General features: G+C 35.8%; 1 protein-coding gene across 1 annotated transcript in view; it reads right to left on the bottom strand.

Moving 5' to 3' along the window:
• The window catches only part of TRAT1 (T cell receptor associated transmembrane adaptor 1), a gene marked incomplete at both ends in the record, with an annotated part of 48494 nt that overhangs the window by 27732 nt on the left and 1079 nt on the right, over positions 1-19683 (bottom strand). Inside the window, 2 exon segments of the mRNA XM_082839246.1 lie at positions 19416-19428; positions 19430-19486. Coding sequence (XP_082695372.1) covers positions 19416-19428; positions 19430-19486 — 70 coding nt within the window.

The following is a 19683-nucleotide window of genomic DNA, read 5'->3' as shown; positions in this document are numbered from 1 at the left end:
ATTTTCAGCCTAGAAATTATATACCATAATATAAAGTAGCATAGTATAACTTATCTAAGAACACGACACATTGACCAAAAAGCTGCACTGCTTAAAATTAAGAATTTGATGGATGTTTGGATAACTTACCTTTAGCCAAATTGGGTGACTTGTAACCTTGCTTTAGAAATAGTCCAGTCTAGAATTATTGCATCAAATCCCCATGATATAGTTTAGGAATTTGTTCATTCATTTATACACATGCTTAAAGGGTACAAAACTGATTTTGGGAGGAGATTTTTGACCCTCCCTGTAGGTTTTCCCTGGATCAACCTCTAAATGGTGGCTTCGATGATTTCTGTACTGGGACATGCGCCAGTTATGTTCCCAAGATTTCTTAAGAGAATATCAAACTTGCTTCCATCTCAGCTGATGACCTGCCTAAAATAGCAACAGAGAACTAAACTTCAGGTTGTAGCCAGAAAATAAAAATTAACTCTCTGTCGCTCTTTTTGTTCTCTTCCATTTCTACATTTTCTGTCTTTGTTATCAGAGCAAAATAAAACTCATTTTACGAAAAAGAACCAACTGTATGAGACTTGCTGTTGAATTTATTAATTATAGAGATGCTATGGACTAGAAGATATTGCTTAATACATCACTTGGTATCAGGTATAAGAAGCTGAGGATCTCCTCAAGAACAGGTACATTTTTACTCTTATAATCCATGTGAATATTGTCACTGGTCATCTGTCTGGCCTTGTGTATCATCTGACACACTATCTTAACTAAATCTCTAGGAATTATATGCTACTCATATTTGTGAACTAATCGTACACCTTGCTCCTTATTTTCTCTTTGTGTTGATTTATTTGGTTGTCCTTTATACTGTTCTGTGTACTTTTAATACCACTCTTTCTGAGGGAAGGGTAAGAGAGCAAATATATACATAGAAAATTATAACAAATCTCTAGAATTTATTACCCTTGGGAGAACTAGTAAAATCAATCTCCTTCGTACTTAGTTTTTTTCCATTTCTCACAGCATCTAGTATTTAGTATATACTGTGGTTTGGGTAAATAAAATATAGCACAGTATAAAAAGGTGTACTTCAGGGCTTCCCTGGTGGTCCACTGGTTAAGAATCCACCTTCCAATGCAGGGGACGCCGGTTCAATCCCTGGTCAAGGAGCTAAGTTCCCACATGCGATGGGACAGCTAAGCCTGTGCACCGCAACTACTGAGCCTGCACACTCTAGAGCCCTTGCACCACAACTAAAGAGAAACCCATGTGCTACAATGAAAGATCTCTCGTGCCGCAGTGAAGATCCCGCATGCCACAACTAAGACCTGACACGGCCAAATAAATAAATAAATATTAAAAAATAAAAAGGTATACTTCAAGGCAGTAAGCAGAAAGCCCTAATTTCATTTAAAAAATTACACTAATTCTAGCTAGAAATTATCCTATCATTCGCAAAAATTATATTTCAATTAGAAATTTTCCTTTCTCCTTTTTAATTAAAGGGTGCACTGAAAAGTTGTATTAGTCCATTAATTGCTACAAGAAGACAATTTTTCTCTCAGCTACAAAGAAATAACCAAACCAATATCACAAGACTACACTTACACTAAAGGCTTTAGGTAAGTCCTAACAATTTTCATGAAATATGTCAGCAACTCCAAGGTAAGAACATGGACTACACCGCACAGTCCTTTAGGGCTGGGTTTTGTCTTTGCTGTAACAGTAAATTTGTTTTACATAATCAATTGGAGGCCTTTTAAAACACAGGCTGAATTCTAACGTGGGGGGTTGGTTTAGCATGGTCTCCAGTGTTCCTCTCTTTTTAGGAGTCTGTGATTCCTTTCTAACCCTTCTGCTTTCCAAGATATTTTTCTTTTGTAATGTGATCTGAGTTACAAATAGGAAGATTTTCATTTAGAAGCTTTGTATTTCATCACATTCTTGGTATCTTTCATAATTTGTTGATTGACAACAGTAAATGCCCCCATCTTGATAAACGAAACAAAACACACAGAGATAAGAAGATATTGAATAGCTAAATGATGGAGACTTTCAACTTGAATGGTAGATTTGTGTAAATGTTCACATACACACACTCACACACATACTTTGTACCTCCCCTTACCCAGTTACTCTAGCCCCATGTGGGTATCTATTCAATACAGACAGTCCCTCTTATAATAGTGCATGTGCAAAGTACCTAAAAATTCTTGCCTGACAAATGCTATCTTTAGTATCATTATTCATTAATTGCAATTACTTTCATTTACGTAGCTTTTATCAATTTAAAAAGAACTCCTACACAATTTTAATTTAACTATTTGTACTGTTAAAAAGCCAAAAGCATCAGGAAGTTGTTAGTGAGGCAATGACAGCTAGGAAAACCATGATTTCAGTTTCTAAACAGCTTTCAACTACCAGGGGCTAATAGTAGTAGGTTTAATTATAAGACCTCTGACTCATTTAAAGCCAAAAGTTCTTGGCAGGTGCTGTCTTTGGAATTCACAATTACATGTACTCTGGAAGGAAACCCAGCTAAGCAAATGTAATGTCTTTCTGCTGGCAGGTTTGATTCATACAGGAGCCTTTTCTTAAACAATTAACAATAGAAAAGCAATACATATAATGCCTTAACTATTTCTCCTTCAGAGGATCTGTAACTGAGACAAGTGTGTGAGTTTATAGTATATAGGATATGGCTTCCCTTGATGGTTTCTCTTTCTTGGCTTGTAAACTCTCTCAGAGCAGTGACCATCTCTTCTTTGCATTCCATGAATGTATATATTTATTTTAGGCACCCTAGAAGGTTCAACATGAAAGTTCTGATATTACAATCCCCATGGATTCTACTCATAAAATGAATGTTTCCTACTGTGGTGATCGATTGGTGTCAAACTAGGCACATGCTTGATGACTCTTTGATGTGGCCTGTTGTCACTGTCCACACAGCCTCTGCCACCACTGTCCATCCCCATCATCCCATCAGTAAAAGGCATTAGAGTCATGGACTAATCACTGGAAGAGATTCTCAAATCTAGTCCCAGGCTTTCAAGTAAATAAGATACTGTTTTTTTTTTGTTTGTTTTTTGGGGGTTTTTTTGCAGTACGCGGGCCTCTCACTGCTGTGGCCTCTCCCGTTGAGGAGCACAGGCTCCGGATGCGCAGGCTCAGCGGCCATGGCTCACGGGCCCAGCCACTCCGCAGCATGTGGGATCTTCCCGGACCGGGGCACGAACCTGTGTCCCCTGCATCAGCAGGCAGACTCTCAACCATTGTGCCACCAGGGAAGCCCTAAGATACTGTTTTTAATGCAAAATTTGAAAACTGCCAAATTTAAATGTGTCTATTGTGAATAGAAGGTTATTTGGGAAGTGAATGATATATGTCAGGGAGGGGCCATGATGGGGAGAGGGACAATGGCGATATGAAGCTTTGGAACATCTGTTTTCAAACAGTATAGGGAAAGAGGAGTGTAGTCACTTACTAGCTGTGTGACTTTCTGCAAAACACTGACCCTCACACTAAGCCAGCTGTAAAACTGGAGTTCAGATCCCCACCTGGGTGACGTGAAGGTCCCCTCTTTCTAGTACATCACGATTCCTCTTAAACAATACTTGCTGAATTTAATGGAGGAAAGTGGACATACAGGAGTGAGATGGAGGGTAGATTTTAAGACAGTATGTTATGATTCCTCCAGTACTAGACTCTGTCTCTTTCATAATTAAACTTGGAATTGGTCAACTTGGGAAATCCTATTGGGATCGAAGTGCTGCCAAATTCCCTGCTGTAGACAAACCTCTCTTTATCTGTATGTAGCTGCTCCATTTTGTGTATGTACTTATTGTTTCCTATTGGAGAAGCACCTTGGTAAGAGCCTCTGAAGATGGCATGGGTGTGTGGAAACTTTCATCCAACAAAATACTGTAACTACTGTGTTTCTTTAATGTTTTAAGAAGGCCTGTTAATTTTTTCCCTCTTCTTTTTAATTCAGGAATGCTGAATAAGTTAAATGAAAAAAAATGCCTGGAAAAGGGTCCAGTATTTATTTATGTATTATTAACTAGCAATTTGTGGATATTTATTTCTTACAGCTGTGACCTTTAAGTGGCAAACATTCCTGGGTCAAGTTTTCTTGAAATCGCCTGTCAAATGTTACCTAAATTAAATGATGAAACACTGTCTTTGACCTATTTTTAATTTAAAGAACATCTGAGTTTAAAAGATGATTCATAAATCAGTCCTATCTAGTCTCTAAAGGACAGGCTTTCATTGTTCTCAAAAGGTGAGTGAGGCTCACGGGAAGAGAAAAGTGAGAAAAGACAATGAAAATCCTTTTTTTGAAAAACAGCGAGGTGTAACTAAATTGTGAATCATTGTTTAAATTAATGGTAGCCCAAAGGAGTTGTTTTTGTCTTTGATTTAGCTAATATTGATTTTATGTGAATGCAGAAACACAGTAGAAAGTAGGATGCTGGCACATTTATTGATGCAGTGACTACAAGGCATATAGGTGGGAGAAAAGGAAAGACTTGGGTTTTTCTTTTCATACGTTGTTTTACTCAACTAGGAATAATCTCACTTTTCCATTGTGTTCACACTTATTTTCTTTTTTACTTCACCTATCTAATGTAAAAAATACTATAATCTGAGTCTCTCCTTTCACATTAAGGATTTTTGGTTTTTGGTTTTTGTTCCTTGGCTTTTAAGATCTGTGAGGCTTTAATGGCAAATACTGTATACATTTTATCTCTTCTGTGGAACCGTAGGTCTTAACCGACAATGGAGGAGCTCCTGTATAGCACCTGAAGGGATCTAAACATAAACTATGAAATACTGTGAAGGAAATTTTATCATCCCTTCCAAATTTAAAATTAATTAATGAGAAATAGTTGAACATCATATTCACTGCCTTCGGCCTTCCCACCCTTGCCAAGTTCCCCATGACTGTCATCTCATAGCAATTGTTCATAGTATTGCTAAGTCCATTTCTTGCAGGGCACTAGCAAAACTGGAACAATTGTTTTTTTTCTTTGCTAATATATGTACCTGGAAAAGATAAAGAGAATTGTGAAAACCATACATCAGTTTATGTTCCCTGTGTGATTAATCCAGTCAATCAGTTTTAAAATCCATGGAACAAAACACTGGGAAACAAATTCACAGGAATTAAAATATCTACTATCTTTATAAATGGCTTATACATATTGATATTAAAAATACTGTTAGCACAATTATAAGCAAAAATGTAATTAGACAATTCACAAATGACAGAATTATAAAGTTTAAAAACCCATGCAAAAATTTTCATCCTCATTATAATCAAAGTAAAACATATTAAACAATGGGTTAAACATGTTGTGCTTATCAAATTAGTAAAGATTTTTTAAAATGAGACCAGCTTGTTAAGGAGAAACACTCTAGGATGAGAGTGAATTGGCATCAGCCTTGGAAAAGCAATTTGGCAATAAGGAGACTTAAAATGTTCATAACTTCTTGTTCAGTAATTCCATGTCTAGAAATCTTTCCTAAGAAAATAACCCTTAATATAGAAAAAGCTATAGAGCTGTTCATCTTTCTGTCATTTAAAATATAAAAAAACTGTATACAACATTAATGTCTAACAATAAACAACTAAGTAAACTATAACACAAAAGATGTCACTTTGTGCATTTATGTAAAACAACTAAGCAGAAGTTATCATAAAGATGGAGATGTTATGTTAGTGAAAAAAGCTGAACATATGATTTTATTTACATTATTATTTCAGTTATGAGGAGCAAACCATGAAGATATATAGAAGCAAAAGTTGGAAGGAAATACAACATAATATCTTATTTTTCTAAGGTGATGAAAACTATGTAAATTTTTTTTCATATATATTTCACAGTTCTCCCACTTTATATAATAAGCATGTCTTCTCTTATTACAAAAAGATGCTTATTAAGGAAGTTAAAAGTACGTAAAAAAAGAATAAAGGAGGAATGATAGATGATAGTCAATGTGGAGCAGACATTCGGCTAATCAATGTGGATTCAACTCTCATAATCCATTCCACAGGTGATGGGATTTTCACTGGTCTTTGCAAATTGTCATCTCTCTGAAAGTTGATGATTGAATTGATTTCTGGGAAGATAATATAGCGCCTAAAATCCAAGGAATTAGAATGCTGTTACTCCTAACCAGCTTTATTTTTTTTAACTTTATATTTTATATTGGAGTATAGTTGATTAACAATGTTGTGTTAGTTTCAGGTGTACAACAAGGTGATTCAGGTATATATGTCTCTATTCTTTTTCAAAATCTTTTCCTGATGAGGTTGTTACATAATATTGAGCAGAGTCCCCTGTGCTATACAGTAGGTCCTTGTTGGTTATCCATTTTAAATATAGCAGTGTGTACATGTTAATCCCAGAATGTTGTTACTCCTAACCTGCTTTAGAACTAAACTAAACTAAAGAGGAATATGCATGGTCAATGAAAGTTCCTTTAAAAATAAGTACTTTAAATGGCGTGATTATCAAGGAACACTCACTGAATAGCTACAACTAGCTTTATATTATAAAACACTGTCCAACTTTTTAAGAGAAAGTAGTCAATTTATGCTTATTAATATATTTCAAAATATGTTCTAATTGTGGTAAAAGTTATCCCACATTTAAAAAATAATTCTGTAAACTAATTTACTTTCCAAACCTTAAGTGTCTTTTTGCTAGAGGCTTGGAAATTATTATGTAAATTCTTAGGCATAGGAATTGAACACAAGAATTTAAAATGCCACTTACCTGGCATGCTTCTTTTCTCAGAAAAATCCTTATGTAGCCATAGGCAAATGTATGGATTAAAAATGCTCCCACAAACTTTTTTTCTAAGTAATGTTGTTCTGTTATGTTAGAAGCAGTGTGGCAGTAAACCTTGTCTTATCTGTACCTCAGTTTTTTCTCTCTTCTGTTTCTTACAATCTTTTGTGTGTACTTTGTTCAGTTACAAACAGGAAATGTGGTGATGGAGGCTTCTAGAGTTTTGATCTGAAACCAGTAAGCTGTTAAATTTTTTGTGAAACGTGAGAAGAAAAATCCCACAGGCCTCTGTACTCTGCTATTTGAATTTTTATCAGTACCTAAATCTAATTCTAAAACATAATAAGTCAAGGTATAAATTAGACTAGGAGGGATTCCCCATGTCTCTGGAGAGAATCTGCGGATCTCCTCCCAAGTGAGGTCACATGCAAGCAAAATAAAATATACTAAACTGAGGAGGAAACAGTAAGAAGCCCCCAGGCATGCTCAGCTGTTGATTGTGTTTTCTTTGAGGCATGTCAGAGGAAAGAGAATTAACACTTTTTGAACACTTACTGTCTATCAGGTACCTTCTGTACATTATCCCACGAGGAGATTGGGTGCCTGCCTTTCCCCCCTCCCCAATCCTTGCTCCAGCCAATGTGAGTCCCTCTGTCCAATCTAGGGTCACGTGGTGACAAGCTCCAGGTCTCTCCCACCCCCGAGTCTCAATATCAGAAGTTCTTAAATGTTGGTGTGCATAAGTATGTTATTTGGCATTCGTTTAACATGCATATTCCTGTGCCCTACTGAATTAGAATATCTGGAGTGGAAATCTGCATTTTCACAATTACCCTTGCTTATTTTAATATAGGTGTTGTGGACAATTTTCTGAGAAACTCACATATATTTTATAGTGAGTAGCATTTTATTTCTAGCCTCAGTCAGATAAAAAATTGTCTTGGTCATATCTATGTATACAGTTTGTATGTATTTCTGTGTATGTATACCTGTTACATACTATGTGCTTATGAATATTTGCTTATGTAACTTCACCAGTTTTCTCCAATTATAGAAGAATGACAAGTCTGAATCCAGTTTATTACAAAAAGAGATGTACTCAAAACTTTAAGAACTCAAACTCTAAAGGAAACTTAAAAATGAGACTTTTGATGCACAGACTCAGAGCAAAGATACTAGGTGGCTTGCTCTAGCTGATTTCTCTTAAGATTCCTGAGGGCAGGCAGAACACTGGTCTTATCCATCATTAACACTCCAGTGTCTAGAATAATGCCTGGCACATTGTGAGTTTCAATAAATATTCTCACAATGATCGAATAAATAAAAGAATGTTAGTTTTCTGCTTTCTCCCTGCTCCATCATAGAAAACAACTCCCTAGTAAATAAAATACAGTGCTTCTCTATTCCTTAGACAGAGTTAAACTAAACACTAACAGATTTTTCCACTTTGATCACTTTCCCCCAAAATAGTTCTTGTGAATCATTGAATCAGAATCCATAAAACTGAAAGAGACCATGGGATTCCCTAGTCTAATCTTCTAAAAAAGCAATTTCAAAATATGTTTCCTAGAACACATTTAGTTCTAGGTCTTTAAGAAACTCTTGGAAAAAAAATACTCCTTCAGAAAATATATTTGGAAAAGTCGTATATTATTTTCACCTCTGTGGATACATATTAGTATATTAAAGGCTTAGATAAGTCCTACAAAAAAGGAAACCTGAGAAACTTTCTTACCAGAGCTTTTTCTAAACCTGTTTGTTCAGAGAACTTTTTGTTCAGCTTCCATCTGTTAGCAGGGTGGCAGGTTGTATGAAGCAGGCCTGGATGTCCACAGACCAAGAGCACAAGGGAACAGAAATCTCAGGTTCATTTAGAGACCAGAACACAACAGAGAATCAAAAGGATCCATCCAAGAATTAGATAGAACTCAAGAATGGAGACTGTCGAAGAGCTGACTCCCAGACTTCCAGGGAGGTTTGGACACTTGACACATCAGTTCAAGAGGAGAGGGCCCAGCTGTGTGGTAGTCATGAGGGGTTAACCTTTGGTCCTAAAACAGGATGACTGGCAAGAAGGGTAGAAGCCTCAGGCTCAAAAGGGAACTGCATAGATTACCCAAGCAGGACCTTAGCACAGGGGCAAAGTAGATTCCCATTTTTATCAACTGAGGCATGCAGAGGACATGGGAGAGAGAAAGAGTCTCAAGACTGGAAACTGAGGTGCAGGCATCCCCTTGTTAGAATGAGAACAGTGCAGAGGATGGGAAAGGAAGGTATGAGGATGCCCTCATCTTGGCTGATTCATAAAGCACAATTCTAGAAACAATAAGTGTGTTCAGTAGTTGGCTTTGGATGCAGAGAAGGTCAGACTCAGCAATAATGACTCAGGTAAAAATGTAGGAATTCTGTGCTTTAGCTCAAGAAGTGTAACTCTCAAGACAGCCCAACAGGGAGAGAGACAAACAAAACCCACTAGTAGGACAATCCCTGAGGATGGCCAAGGTTTGCCTGTCTCAAGTCTGCAGCCTCACACACACAAGTCTGCAGAGATCTGGAGAAGACAAGAGCAGAGGAGACAGGCAGGGACCAAGGAAGGGTATAACCCCCCACTTTGGGTCAATAAGGCAGTCCGTGGTACGTGTTGAGTAATTACCTAATGGCTTAGAAGGGTTAATGTACATGATTACACATAATGTGCACGATTGGTATCTCTAAAATAGTCAAACTTAGGTTGATAAATCTGAACCTCTTCACAATTTCTAATAATTATAATGTTCTTGAAAAGTGATCTGCATTACAATGTTCCCCATGCCATAGATTTATACACTCAGGAGATAGAACAAGATTGTCCAGGGTCACAGAGAAAGTTCATGTCTGTGCATTAGATAGCTCCACAGATGTTTGAAATTTGCCAGGGGAAAAAGTGATAGCTTTTCATTAAATATAGATGGCTGAACACATGAAGACGTTATCAGAATATAAAAACACCTACGGATATATGTTCGTTATGGAATATATTAGTGAGTGCATTCAGAGATTTGAATGATGCCTTCAGGAGTCATGTTCAAATAAAAAATAAACATGAGGCTTCTGTAGTGCTTTTTCATGAGAGGGGGTCATCGTAATGAAGTTTAGAAGATAGCTAGACTAAACAGAAACCTCCTGAGAAAACTGAAGAAATTAGAAATGTTGTAGGAAATTTGAGGGAAAGCTATGTGGTTTTGATGGGCACCTGTCCAGAAATGAGGATTTTAAGGCCAACAAAATTGACGTTTTGTTGCCAAAAGAAACTAGAAAGCGTTATCAAAATGGCAGCCACCATTCAGAGCTTCCACACTCAGAAAAATGCGTCACAGAGTATAAAAAGAGGCCCAGTTTCCAACCTCTTTTTTATGGTTATCTATTAGCTTTCTAATTAATCTTTATCACCATAGTGTATTTATTTATATCTGTATATACACACAGATATACAGACACACACACATAAATTTTAAGTCTAAGGAATTCCAAAGTAGTAAGAGTAGGCAGGGGATTACCTGGGACTTCGACATTACATTTTATATATTTATCTATTGTTTAAACTTATTTACAGTAACTTGTACTACTTTTATAGTTGGAATAAAGAACGCTTTCTTATTTTAAAGACTCTTGAAAATACCTTTATTTTATAGAAACAGAATTTATCTCTCTGGGTGATTTTTTTCTTTATTCTGGTAAATCATTCTTTGGTAAGACTGAAGCTAGTACAAAGTAAGCAAACAACTTTATGAAAGACGAGAGGGAAGGGGCCCCTGTGCTTCTAATTATGCTGTTTTAAAATGTGAAATTATTCAGAATTAATTATAGTGTTACAGTTGCATCTAATCAGACTATATTGATGATTCGTATTTTCATCGAGTTTACACTATAAGATCCTCCAGAAAACGTAATTATCCAGACAGAAAAGAAAAAAGTTAAAAGCAATAGAACACTGCATGGATTTGGCATAAGATTTGGCATAAGATTCTCAGATCTTTTTATTACGTTTATTATAGCCAAATAGAACCAGAATTATTAGAAAATCAAACACTGAAATAAAAGAGTGGATAACAAAAATTCAGAAATAAGAGAGAAATAGCTAATAGCAGATATAGTCTATTTTCCTACATGTAAAATGCTTAAGCATCCAAATTTTCTGGAAGAAAACAATTTGCTCTATTACACAGATTTCTATGTGATGCCCTAGAGGCAGTGTTATTAGCAAAGTTAAAGCATTCTGAGAAATTTTGTTCTTATTTGAAACACAACTGGCTCAAACAAAGTAAAACCAGTTTATTTATCATAAGACTTATAGTTTTAGTGAGCTAATATGCAATTTATCTTCTCAAGAGGAGGATTTATTATGCAGCATTTCCAAAAATTATCACATAAAAGAAGAATTCACTTATTTTTTTCAAAGCATTTTGTAGAACTACTGTTCTGAGGTATGTATTTTAGCAACTTTTTCTTCTTGTTGAACAGGCTCTTACCTTCTGGCCTCCTTCCACATTTGGGGCCTGGATTACTTGAGGGGCACCACAGAGAATATCAACTTTACCACCTTTATAAGAATTTCCATCTTGAGATGTTTTGCTTGAGATTATAAAGGAATTAGCCCTTAAAATTCAAATGCCCCAGGACAGGTAACAAAATTAGCATCCTTAGAATATCTTAGACAGTGATACTTGTTCTAGTGGATCCTCCTTCAGGTGAGATATACATTAGATTAAATTTTGAACAAAATAAGATATTTGGGGCTAGGACCTTTCTAGGAGAAGGTAAGCTCTAGTTGGAGGACCCTAGGATGAGGAACATAGAGTAGAAGTGGAAACAGGAACACCAAGAAGTGATGCACAGTCAGGATCCTGGCTAGAAACAGGTGCACCTGTCAAAAGGAATGAGGTGCAGGCAGGGCTAATGGAAAGAACAGGAGATGATGAAGCACTTGCCACTTAACAACAGAGGGAGCCCATGACAACTCCTAGGCTTAAAGGTATTAGAGAAGTATCAGTTACTGGAACCCAGTGAGATATATAGCTGTAAGAAAGGACTGCCTGGCAGGAACTATGGCTTTCAGTTAAAAACCCCCCTCACCCCCCAAAAAATCCAGCCATTTCCAGTTATGACCAGGCAAAGAGGGATTTGTGGGAAAACATCCCAATTTTGTTCTCTGCCCTCCAATCTCAATCTCCCACTCATTTTCTTCATTGGTCAAACGCAGCCAAGTCAAAGGGAAAGGCAGCCTTCAGGATACAGTCTGTAGAAGTCAGCCTCACATGATCCAAGAAAGGTGAAGAACAGAGAATGGGTCTGGAGAGATAAATATGTAAGTAAGGGGTGCTGAGAATGAATTTAATTTTAAATAGATACTATCTGTCCTGCCAGACATGGACTTTATAATTTTGTAAGTAGACTTATTCTCCTGAGCACAGAAGAGTAAATAAGGGCAATCAATTTTGAAATTTTTGACTAGATTCATCAAGACAATTTTATTGACCCTATAATAATACCTGAGATGTCCTAAATGATAAGTTGGTTCTGCCACAGGAAAACTAAGGATAAAATTTATCCAGAGGTTGTATTAAAATGATGGAAGGAGTATATAATAAAGGAAACTATGTGTGAAAAGTTCCCAGAGTTTAAGAAAAATAAAAAATTTTAAAGTGAAAAGACTCAAAGGTGGCCAGAGGGGAGAGAGAACAGTAAAGCCAATGTGGCAAGGGCTTCACATTTGAGAAGTTTAAATGAAAATTATATGAGACGAGCCTGTATTATTCTTGCAGTTGTTTTGTGAAGTCTGAAATAATGCCAAATGTAAAAAGGAATAAATATATGTGAATTACTTAGAACAGTATCTGCTATATGTGAAATAGTAAGTATAGGTGTTGATGCTGTCAGTATAACCTGATAACAAAATAAGATAAAGACACTACAAGAAAAGAAAATGACAGAAAATTTATTCCTCATAAACATACACGGGAAAATTCTTAACAAAATTTTAGCAAGACTAATCCAGCAACATATTAAAAGGATAATATATCATGACTGAGTGGGATTTACACCAGGAACAAAAGATGGTTTAAGCTTAGAAAATCAATCAATATAAATCATCAGGTTAATGACTAAAAAACCTCAAAAAACAAAAACAACCATGTGATCATTTCAGTAGAGGCAGAAAAACTATTTGACAAAATCTCAACGCGCATTCCTGTCTAAAACAATAAAACTCTCAGGAAACTAAAAATAGAAGGGAACTTCCTCAACATAATTAAGAGTACTTGAAAAAAGCCTATAACTTACATCATTCTTAATATTAAGGATGTCATCCTTGTCAATTACTGAAGGTTTTCCCTCTAATATAGACATAAGGCAAGGATATATACTCTCACCACTTTAATTCAACATTGAACTAGAAGTTCTAGCCCAAGCAATAAGCAAAAGAAATCAAATGCATCTGGACTGGAAAGCAAGAAGTAAAGGAAGAGGTCTCACAGATGACATGATTCTGTGGAAGCTACAAAAAACGATCCGCTAGGATTAATTAGCAAGTGTAGCAGGGTTTCATAATATAAGATTAATGTATAAAATTTTATATTAGCAACAAAAAATCAGAAATTAATATTAAAATAGGAACAGAAATTAGATCAGTAGGTTTGAGGGGCTAGAGGTTGGAAGAGAGATTGACTGAAAAAGGACAAAAGGGAACTCTCTTGGGAAAAATTAAAAACAGTCTGTTTTTACTCTGTGTAAAATTATACTTTGGTAAGACTAACTTTAAAAACTTGGAGATAGGAAAGAGAAAAAAGAATCTATGTGTCCATGTTGATAAGTAAATAAACAAAGCAATGGATGAATAAATAAAAAGGGAAAATTGTTTCTTGAAATAGAGTGGAAGGAATAATGGAGTTAGAACATCCACCATCTATCAACTTAATAACTGATTCAGAAAAAATACTAGGTGCGAAGCTAGTAAGCTAATGATCAATGAGCAAAGTGATATTTACCTATTTTAAAATTACAAACTTTGACCAAAAAGTCTACAAATTACTTATTAATTTAAAAGGAAAATATTAATCTCTTGGTAGAGAAACCTAGCAGATATAATCTTAACTAAGTATCAATGTTAATGTTATCAATAATGAAACAGCTAAAGTCATGTATCTCCTGATATGGTACACCAAGATAGACTTGAGAACTGGCTGCAACTTTGAAGGTGTTCTCCACACACATACCTCAATTGGCAACATCTGAGGAAGGCTTAGATAATTCAGCCCAAATCACTGGCTGACCACTAAACCATGCAGACAGAGAGGTCCCCAAAAAAGAAATACTTAAACAAAATGACCAGATACATTGTCAGCTTCAGAAGAAGATATCCCGTGGTTTAAGTCCAGGCAAGTTACTAAAACAAAGAAAAACAATAGAAAACCACAAAACACTGAGCCTTAGAAACATAAAACAGAATGCACAGGTGCTACAATTTTATCTAAAATTCACACAATCATTACAAGACATGCTAAGAAACAGAAGAGTGTGACCCATATTCAGGGAAAACAAAGCAGTCAGTAAAAATTGACTCTTGAAAACCCAGATGAAGTACCCAAATGGAAATTCTAAATTTGAAAGGTATAGTAAATGAAATAAAAAATTCACTAGGGAGACTCAGTAGCAGATTTGAAATAGCAAAAGTCAGTGAATTAGAAGATAGATCAATAGTAATTGTCTAATCCAAAGAACAAAAATAAAAGCGATTTAAAAAAAAGAAATAGTCTCAAAGATCTGTAGAACAATTTCAAGAATATATGTATTGGGAGTCACGAAAGGAGAGGCGATATGGAAGTAGAAAATTATTTTAAAATATAACGGCTATAAACGTCCCATTTTAGTGAAAAACATTTATTTCCAGACCCAATGAACACCAAGAAGCTCAATGAGCACCAGGCTGATACACAAACAAAAGAAAACACAACTAGACACATTATATTCAAATTCTTGAAATCCAAAGAAGAGAAAATCTTGAATGCAGGAGGAGAAACACAACTCGTATAAAAGGGGACTAGAATGTGATTAATAGTTAACTTCTCCTAAGAAACAATAGAGGCCACAAGAAGGAGAAATGATATAATCAGAGGCTGAAAGAAAGAAAAAAAAAAAAGGCAACCTAGAATTCTGTAGCCTAGTATAATTAGCCTTAAAAAAAAAAAGCAGAATAAAGATATTTCCAGATAAACAAAAATTGATAGAATTCACTGCTAGGATACCTGACAAAACAAGGGAAGTCCTTCAGGCTGAAGGAAATGACACCAGATAATAATTCAGATCCATAGGAAAAAATGGAGGTCACCAGAAATATGTGAGTAAATAAGAACTATATGCATGTATGTATAATTTTTTTCTTTTCCTTCCTTAATTTCCTTAAAATTAGAAGATTGTTTAAAGTCATAATTCTAACACTATTATTAGATTTACAATATATATGAAGGTTTTATACATATGTCAATAATACAGAAGAATAAGGAGAAATGACATAGGGCTTTACTAGTATGCTATATTTTAATGAAATTATGTCAGTGCTAACTTGAATTGTGAAAGTTAAAAATGAATATTTTGAACCCTAGAGCAACTAAAAACAACACAAAATCTCAAAGAATACAGCTAAAATGATCAATGAGGGAATTAAAATGGTATCAGAAAAGGTTTTGTTTAACACAAAAGACAGTAATGGAGCAATAGAAGAACAAAAAAAAAATGAGATATGAAGAAAACAAGCAAAATAGTGGATATAAATCCAACTATATCAATAATTACGTTAAATATGAGTGAGCTGAACACTCCACTCAAAGGCAGAGGTAAAGGGATTAAAAAAAAACCCCAAACACCAAGATCTTACTCTGTTTACAAAAGAAATATGTAAAATTCAAAGATACAAATAGGTGAGGGTAAAATTATGGGAAAAAAATGCATGTATACAGTAATGATAACAGAGTTAGAGTGGCTACATTAATATGAGGTGAAATAGACCTCAAGACAAAGAATATTACTAGAGATCATTTTGTTGGTAACATTTCATAATGATAAAAGGGTCAATACATCAGAAAGATATAATTACAAATGTATATGCTCGTAACAAGAGAGCCCCAAAGATACATGAAGCAAAAACTGACAGAATTTAAGGAGAAATAGAAAATACAATAGCCAGAGTTGGGGACTTAGCAACTCCTGTCTCCGTAATTGATAGAAATGGAGAGAAAATTAGTAAGGACATAGAAGCCTTGAACATTGTAAAAAGGATCCAACTGACATTTTATTTTATATCTTTAAGTTTTATTTATTTATTTAAATTATTTTTTATTGGAGTATAATTGCTTCACAATGTCATGTTAGCTTCTACTACACAGCAAAATGAATCAGCCATACATATACATATATCACCTCCCTTTTGGATTTCCCTCCCATTTAGGATACCACAGTGCATTAAGTAAAGTTCCCTGTGCTATACAGTATGTTCCCCTCAGTTGTCTATTTTATACATAGTATCAATGATTGACATTTAAGGAGTATTTGCCACATAGCAATGGCAAAATACACATTATTTATAGGCACAGATGGAACAATCTTCAGGATAAACTCTATGCTAGTCCATAAAGCAAGTCTCAAAAAAATTAAAAGGATTGAAATAATACAAAATACTTTTCATTATTACAGAATTAAATCAGAAATCAATAATAGAAAGATATTTGGGAAATCCCCAAATTTTTGAAAAATAATGACGGACTTCTAAATAACTGATGGTCAAAGAAGAACTCATAAGAGAAATTGCAAAATACTTTAAACTTAATGAAAATAAAGACACAACATATCCAAATTTATAGGCTGTAGCTAAAGCAAAGCTTAGGAGGAAACATTGATGATAAAATGCTTACGTAATTAAAGAAGAAATGTCTAAATCAATAATCTTATTTCTACTTTGACAAGCAAGAGGGAAGAAATCAAACTTAAAGTAGAAAGAAGAAAATAAAGATCAGAGCAGAAATCAATGGACTAGCAACTGAAAAATAATAAAGAATAGCAATGGAATCAAAAGCTTGTTCTTTGTAAAGATTAATAAAATTGATAAGCATAACTATAGATCCTATAGGAACTAAAAGAATTGTAAGGAAACATGAACGACTTTAAGCCTATAAATTTAAATCTTAGATGAAATGGATAAATTCCTAGAAAGACACAAAGTACCAAAAACTGACTTGAGAAATAATAGAAAATCTGGATAGACCTATGCAAAATAAGGTTATAATTAAATTAATAATTTAAAATGATGGAAGAGGGAGAATGCAGGGAAGGAGAGTTTACTTTATGAAATTCTATAGTTTTTGAATCTTTTACAATGAGAACGGAGTTCTGAATTATCTGTGTGATAATAGAAATGTCTGTTTCAGGACTTCCCTGGCAGTCCAGTGGTTGAGACTTCATCTTCCAATGCAGGGGGTACAGGTTCAATCCCTGGTCAGGGAGCTAAGATCCCACATGCCTCGGGGCCAAAAAACCAAAACATAAAAACAGAAGCAATATTGTAACAAATTCAATAAAGACTTTAAAAATGGTCCACATCAAAATTTAAAAAAATTTTTTTTAAATGTCTGTTTCTGCCAGTTGTAGTTATTTAGAGTTCAGCTTAACAATTAAACTCATAGGACACATTAGAATTCACCCAGCACCAGTTGTTATTTAGTTTTAAGAAGGCAAACAGGAAATAGCACACACAACAACAAAACTGTGGTTTTGGACCTCACAGGCATAGCTTGCAATGTGCCTGCCATGCTGTTTATAGAACACACGTGGTCATAGAAATGAAAACATGCAGCTCTCATAGCTCAGGGAATCATCAGCTCTGGGGACCCTGAAGCTTTTGGTCCTTGTCACGTTGTTCTCTCAGGTGTATGCGATTAGCCCCAAGTCTCTGCAGCTGCATCTCATAAATACCAGTTAATCATCACTCAGTCTCAATGATGAGGTATGTTTTGGTCCTTTAGTCCTTGGCCAGATCCTCTTTTAGTATAGAACTGCTATAGTTCTCTTCCTAAAAATTCTTTCAGTTAATATTACAAGGAAGAATGAACATGGATCAAATCCTCAGACTTTCCTAAGACTAAAACAAAGGTCAAAGAAACAGCTGTTAACCCCCTTTAAAAGTCTGGACAGACGTCACTCAAAGATTAATAACAGGTATGTGTTAATATTACAGGTAATTTTTTCTTTCTCAGTTAAACTTTCACCTGTTTCTGTAATTTTACAATGAGTATTAATTAATTCAGAAAAATAAAGGTGTTTTCCAAAATTTATAAACAAAATCAAGTGTTTGCTCAACTGGGAAAATGAATAATTGGTACAGATGGCAAAAATTCTCACACTTGCCAATGTTGGAGCCACAAAGAATTTCAGTGCCATGTGGCAGCCTTAAAAATTACATTTTAACTTTAATAACTCTAATAAAAAAAAATACTTCGAGCTTCCAGACAAACTTCAAGACTAAAATAGAGAAAGGAACAGGTTTTGAGTATATCTGATTTCTATTTTTGTAGCAGGTTGGGTTCTCGGGAAGGAGACTCTGAGATAGACATTAGCTTGTAGGTTTACTAGGAGTGCAATTGGGATCAGGTGAACCTGTGGAAGACAAGCATGTAAAGCAGGACTGGGCAGAGGGAAGAGTCAAGCTGCAATGCAGTCTCAACAGAAGCTTCAGCAAAGCCCCAGCTCTGAAAATAGGATGACCTTTCAGAGCTGTTCTGAGTGTGGCAGGGTGGGGAGAGGTAAATGAAGGGAAAGAGGAGGGGTGGGGCCCTTGCAGGCCCATGTTGATAAAAACTGCCTTGGGGCTTCCCTGGTGGCGCAGTGGTTGAAAGTCCACCTGCCGATGTAGGGGACACGGGTTCGTGCCCCGGTCCGGGAAGATCCCACATGCCGCGGAGCGGCTGAGCCCGTGAGCCACGGCCGCTGAGCCTGCGCATCCGGAGCCTGTGCTCCGCAACGGGAGAGGCCACAACAGTGAGAAGCCCGCGTACCGCAAAAAAAAAGACCGCCTTGAAGGGGGTACGTCCTTGGTACGATGACTCTTCACTTGGAGGGATGCCTAAAGGGAGCTGATAGCTTGAGGCCTGTTTTCCTTTCGACAACCCTACCAGCAGCTGGGTAATCAGCCCTTTATTGCTGAAGGGGAATCTGGGCAGTACGTTAAGATGTTCACCACAATTAGCAAAGGACAAATGAATTATGCTAAATTTGTCTGGTAATACAGTCTGTGTAGCAGACACTATTAGTTGCCTAGGCAAGATCCAGCTTCTCCTTGTGTCTAATTTGTTTGAAGCATGATGTGCCCAAGCCAGGTGAAATAACATGAATGTCTAAACCAATTATGAGAATCCTGTTCTGGGCTTCCCAGAGCCTCCACCTACCCTCCCACCCTCTGCAACAGTTATATGTGTTCAAGGAACCTGATGGTAATAAGATAATGAGACTCAAGGAAATATCTGCTATAGGAATTCTGAAAAATATTTTGTTTTCTTTGTTAAAGAGGAACAGATGAAGCTGATATCCTCTTACCTCTTCCTAATTCCCTCTTCCTTTTCTTGTACACAGCTGTGGTACTTGCAGCTGCAGAAGTTAATTTGCAACTGAGAGGAAAAGAAAGGTCGAGAGAATTTTTAAGAGTTTGTTTTGACTTGTGAGCCACTGAATAGAGCCACAAACCTACCTCTTGGTTTCTTGCTCCTTAAGGAAAATAACCCCTAATTATTTAAGCAGCTAAAATTGGATATTCTGCCACTGACAGAAAGCATATTGCAAACTGACCCTAGTTATAAGATAGGAT

Source organism: Leucopleurus acutus, assembly GCF_964270905.1.
Source record: "Leucopleurus acutus genome assembly, chromosome: 5".
NCBI lineage: Eukaryota > Metazoa > Chordata > Mammalia > Artiodactyla > Delphinidae > Leucopleurus > Leucopleurus acutus.
The sequence above is the reverse complement of the archived record's forward strand: the minus strand, read 5'-3'. Positions and strand labels throughout refer to the sequence as shown.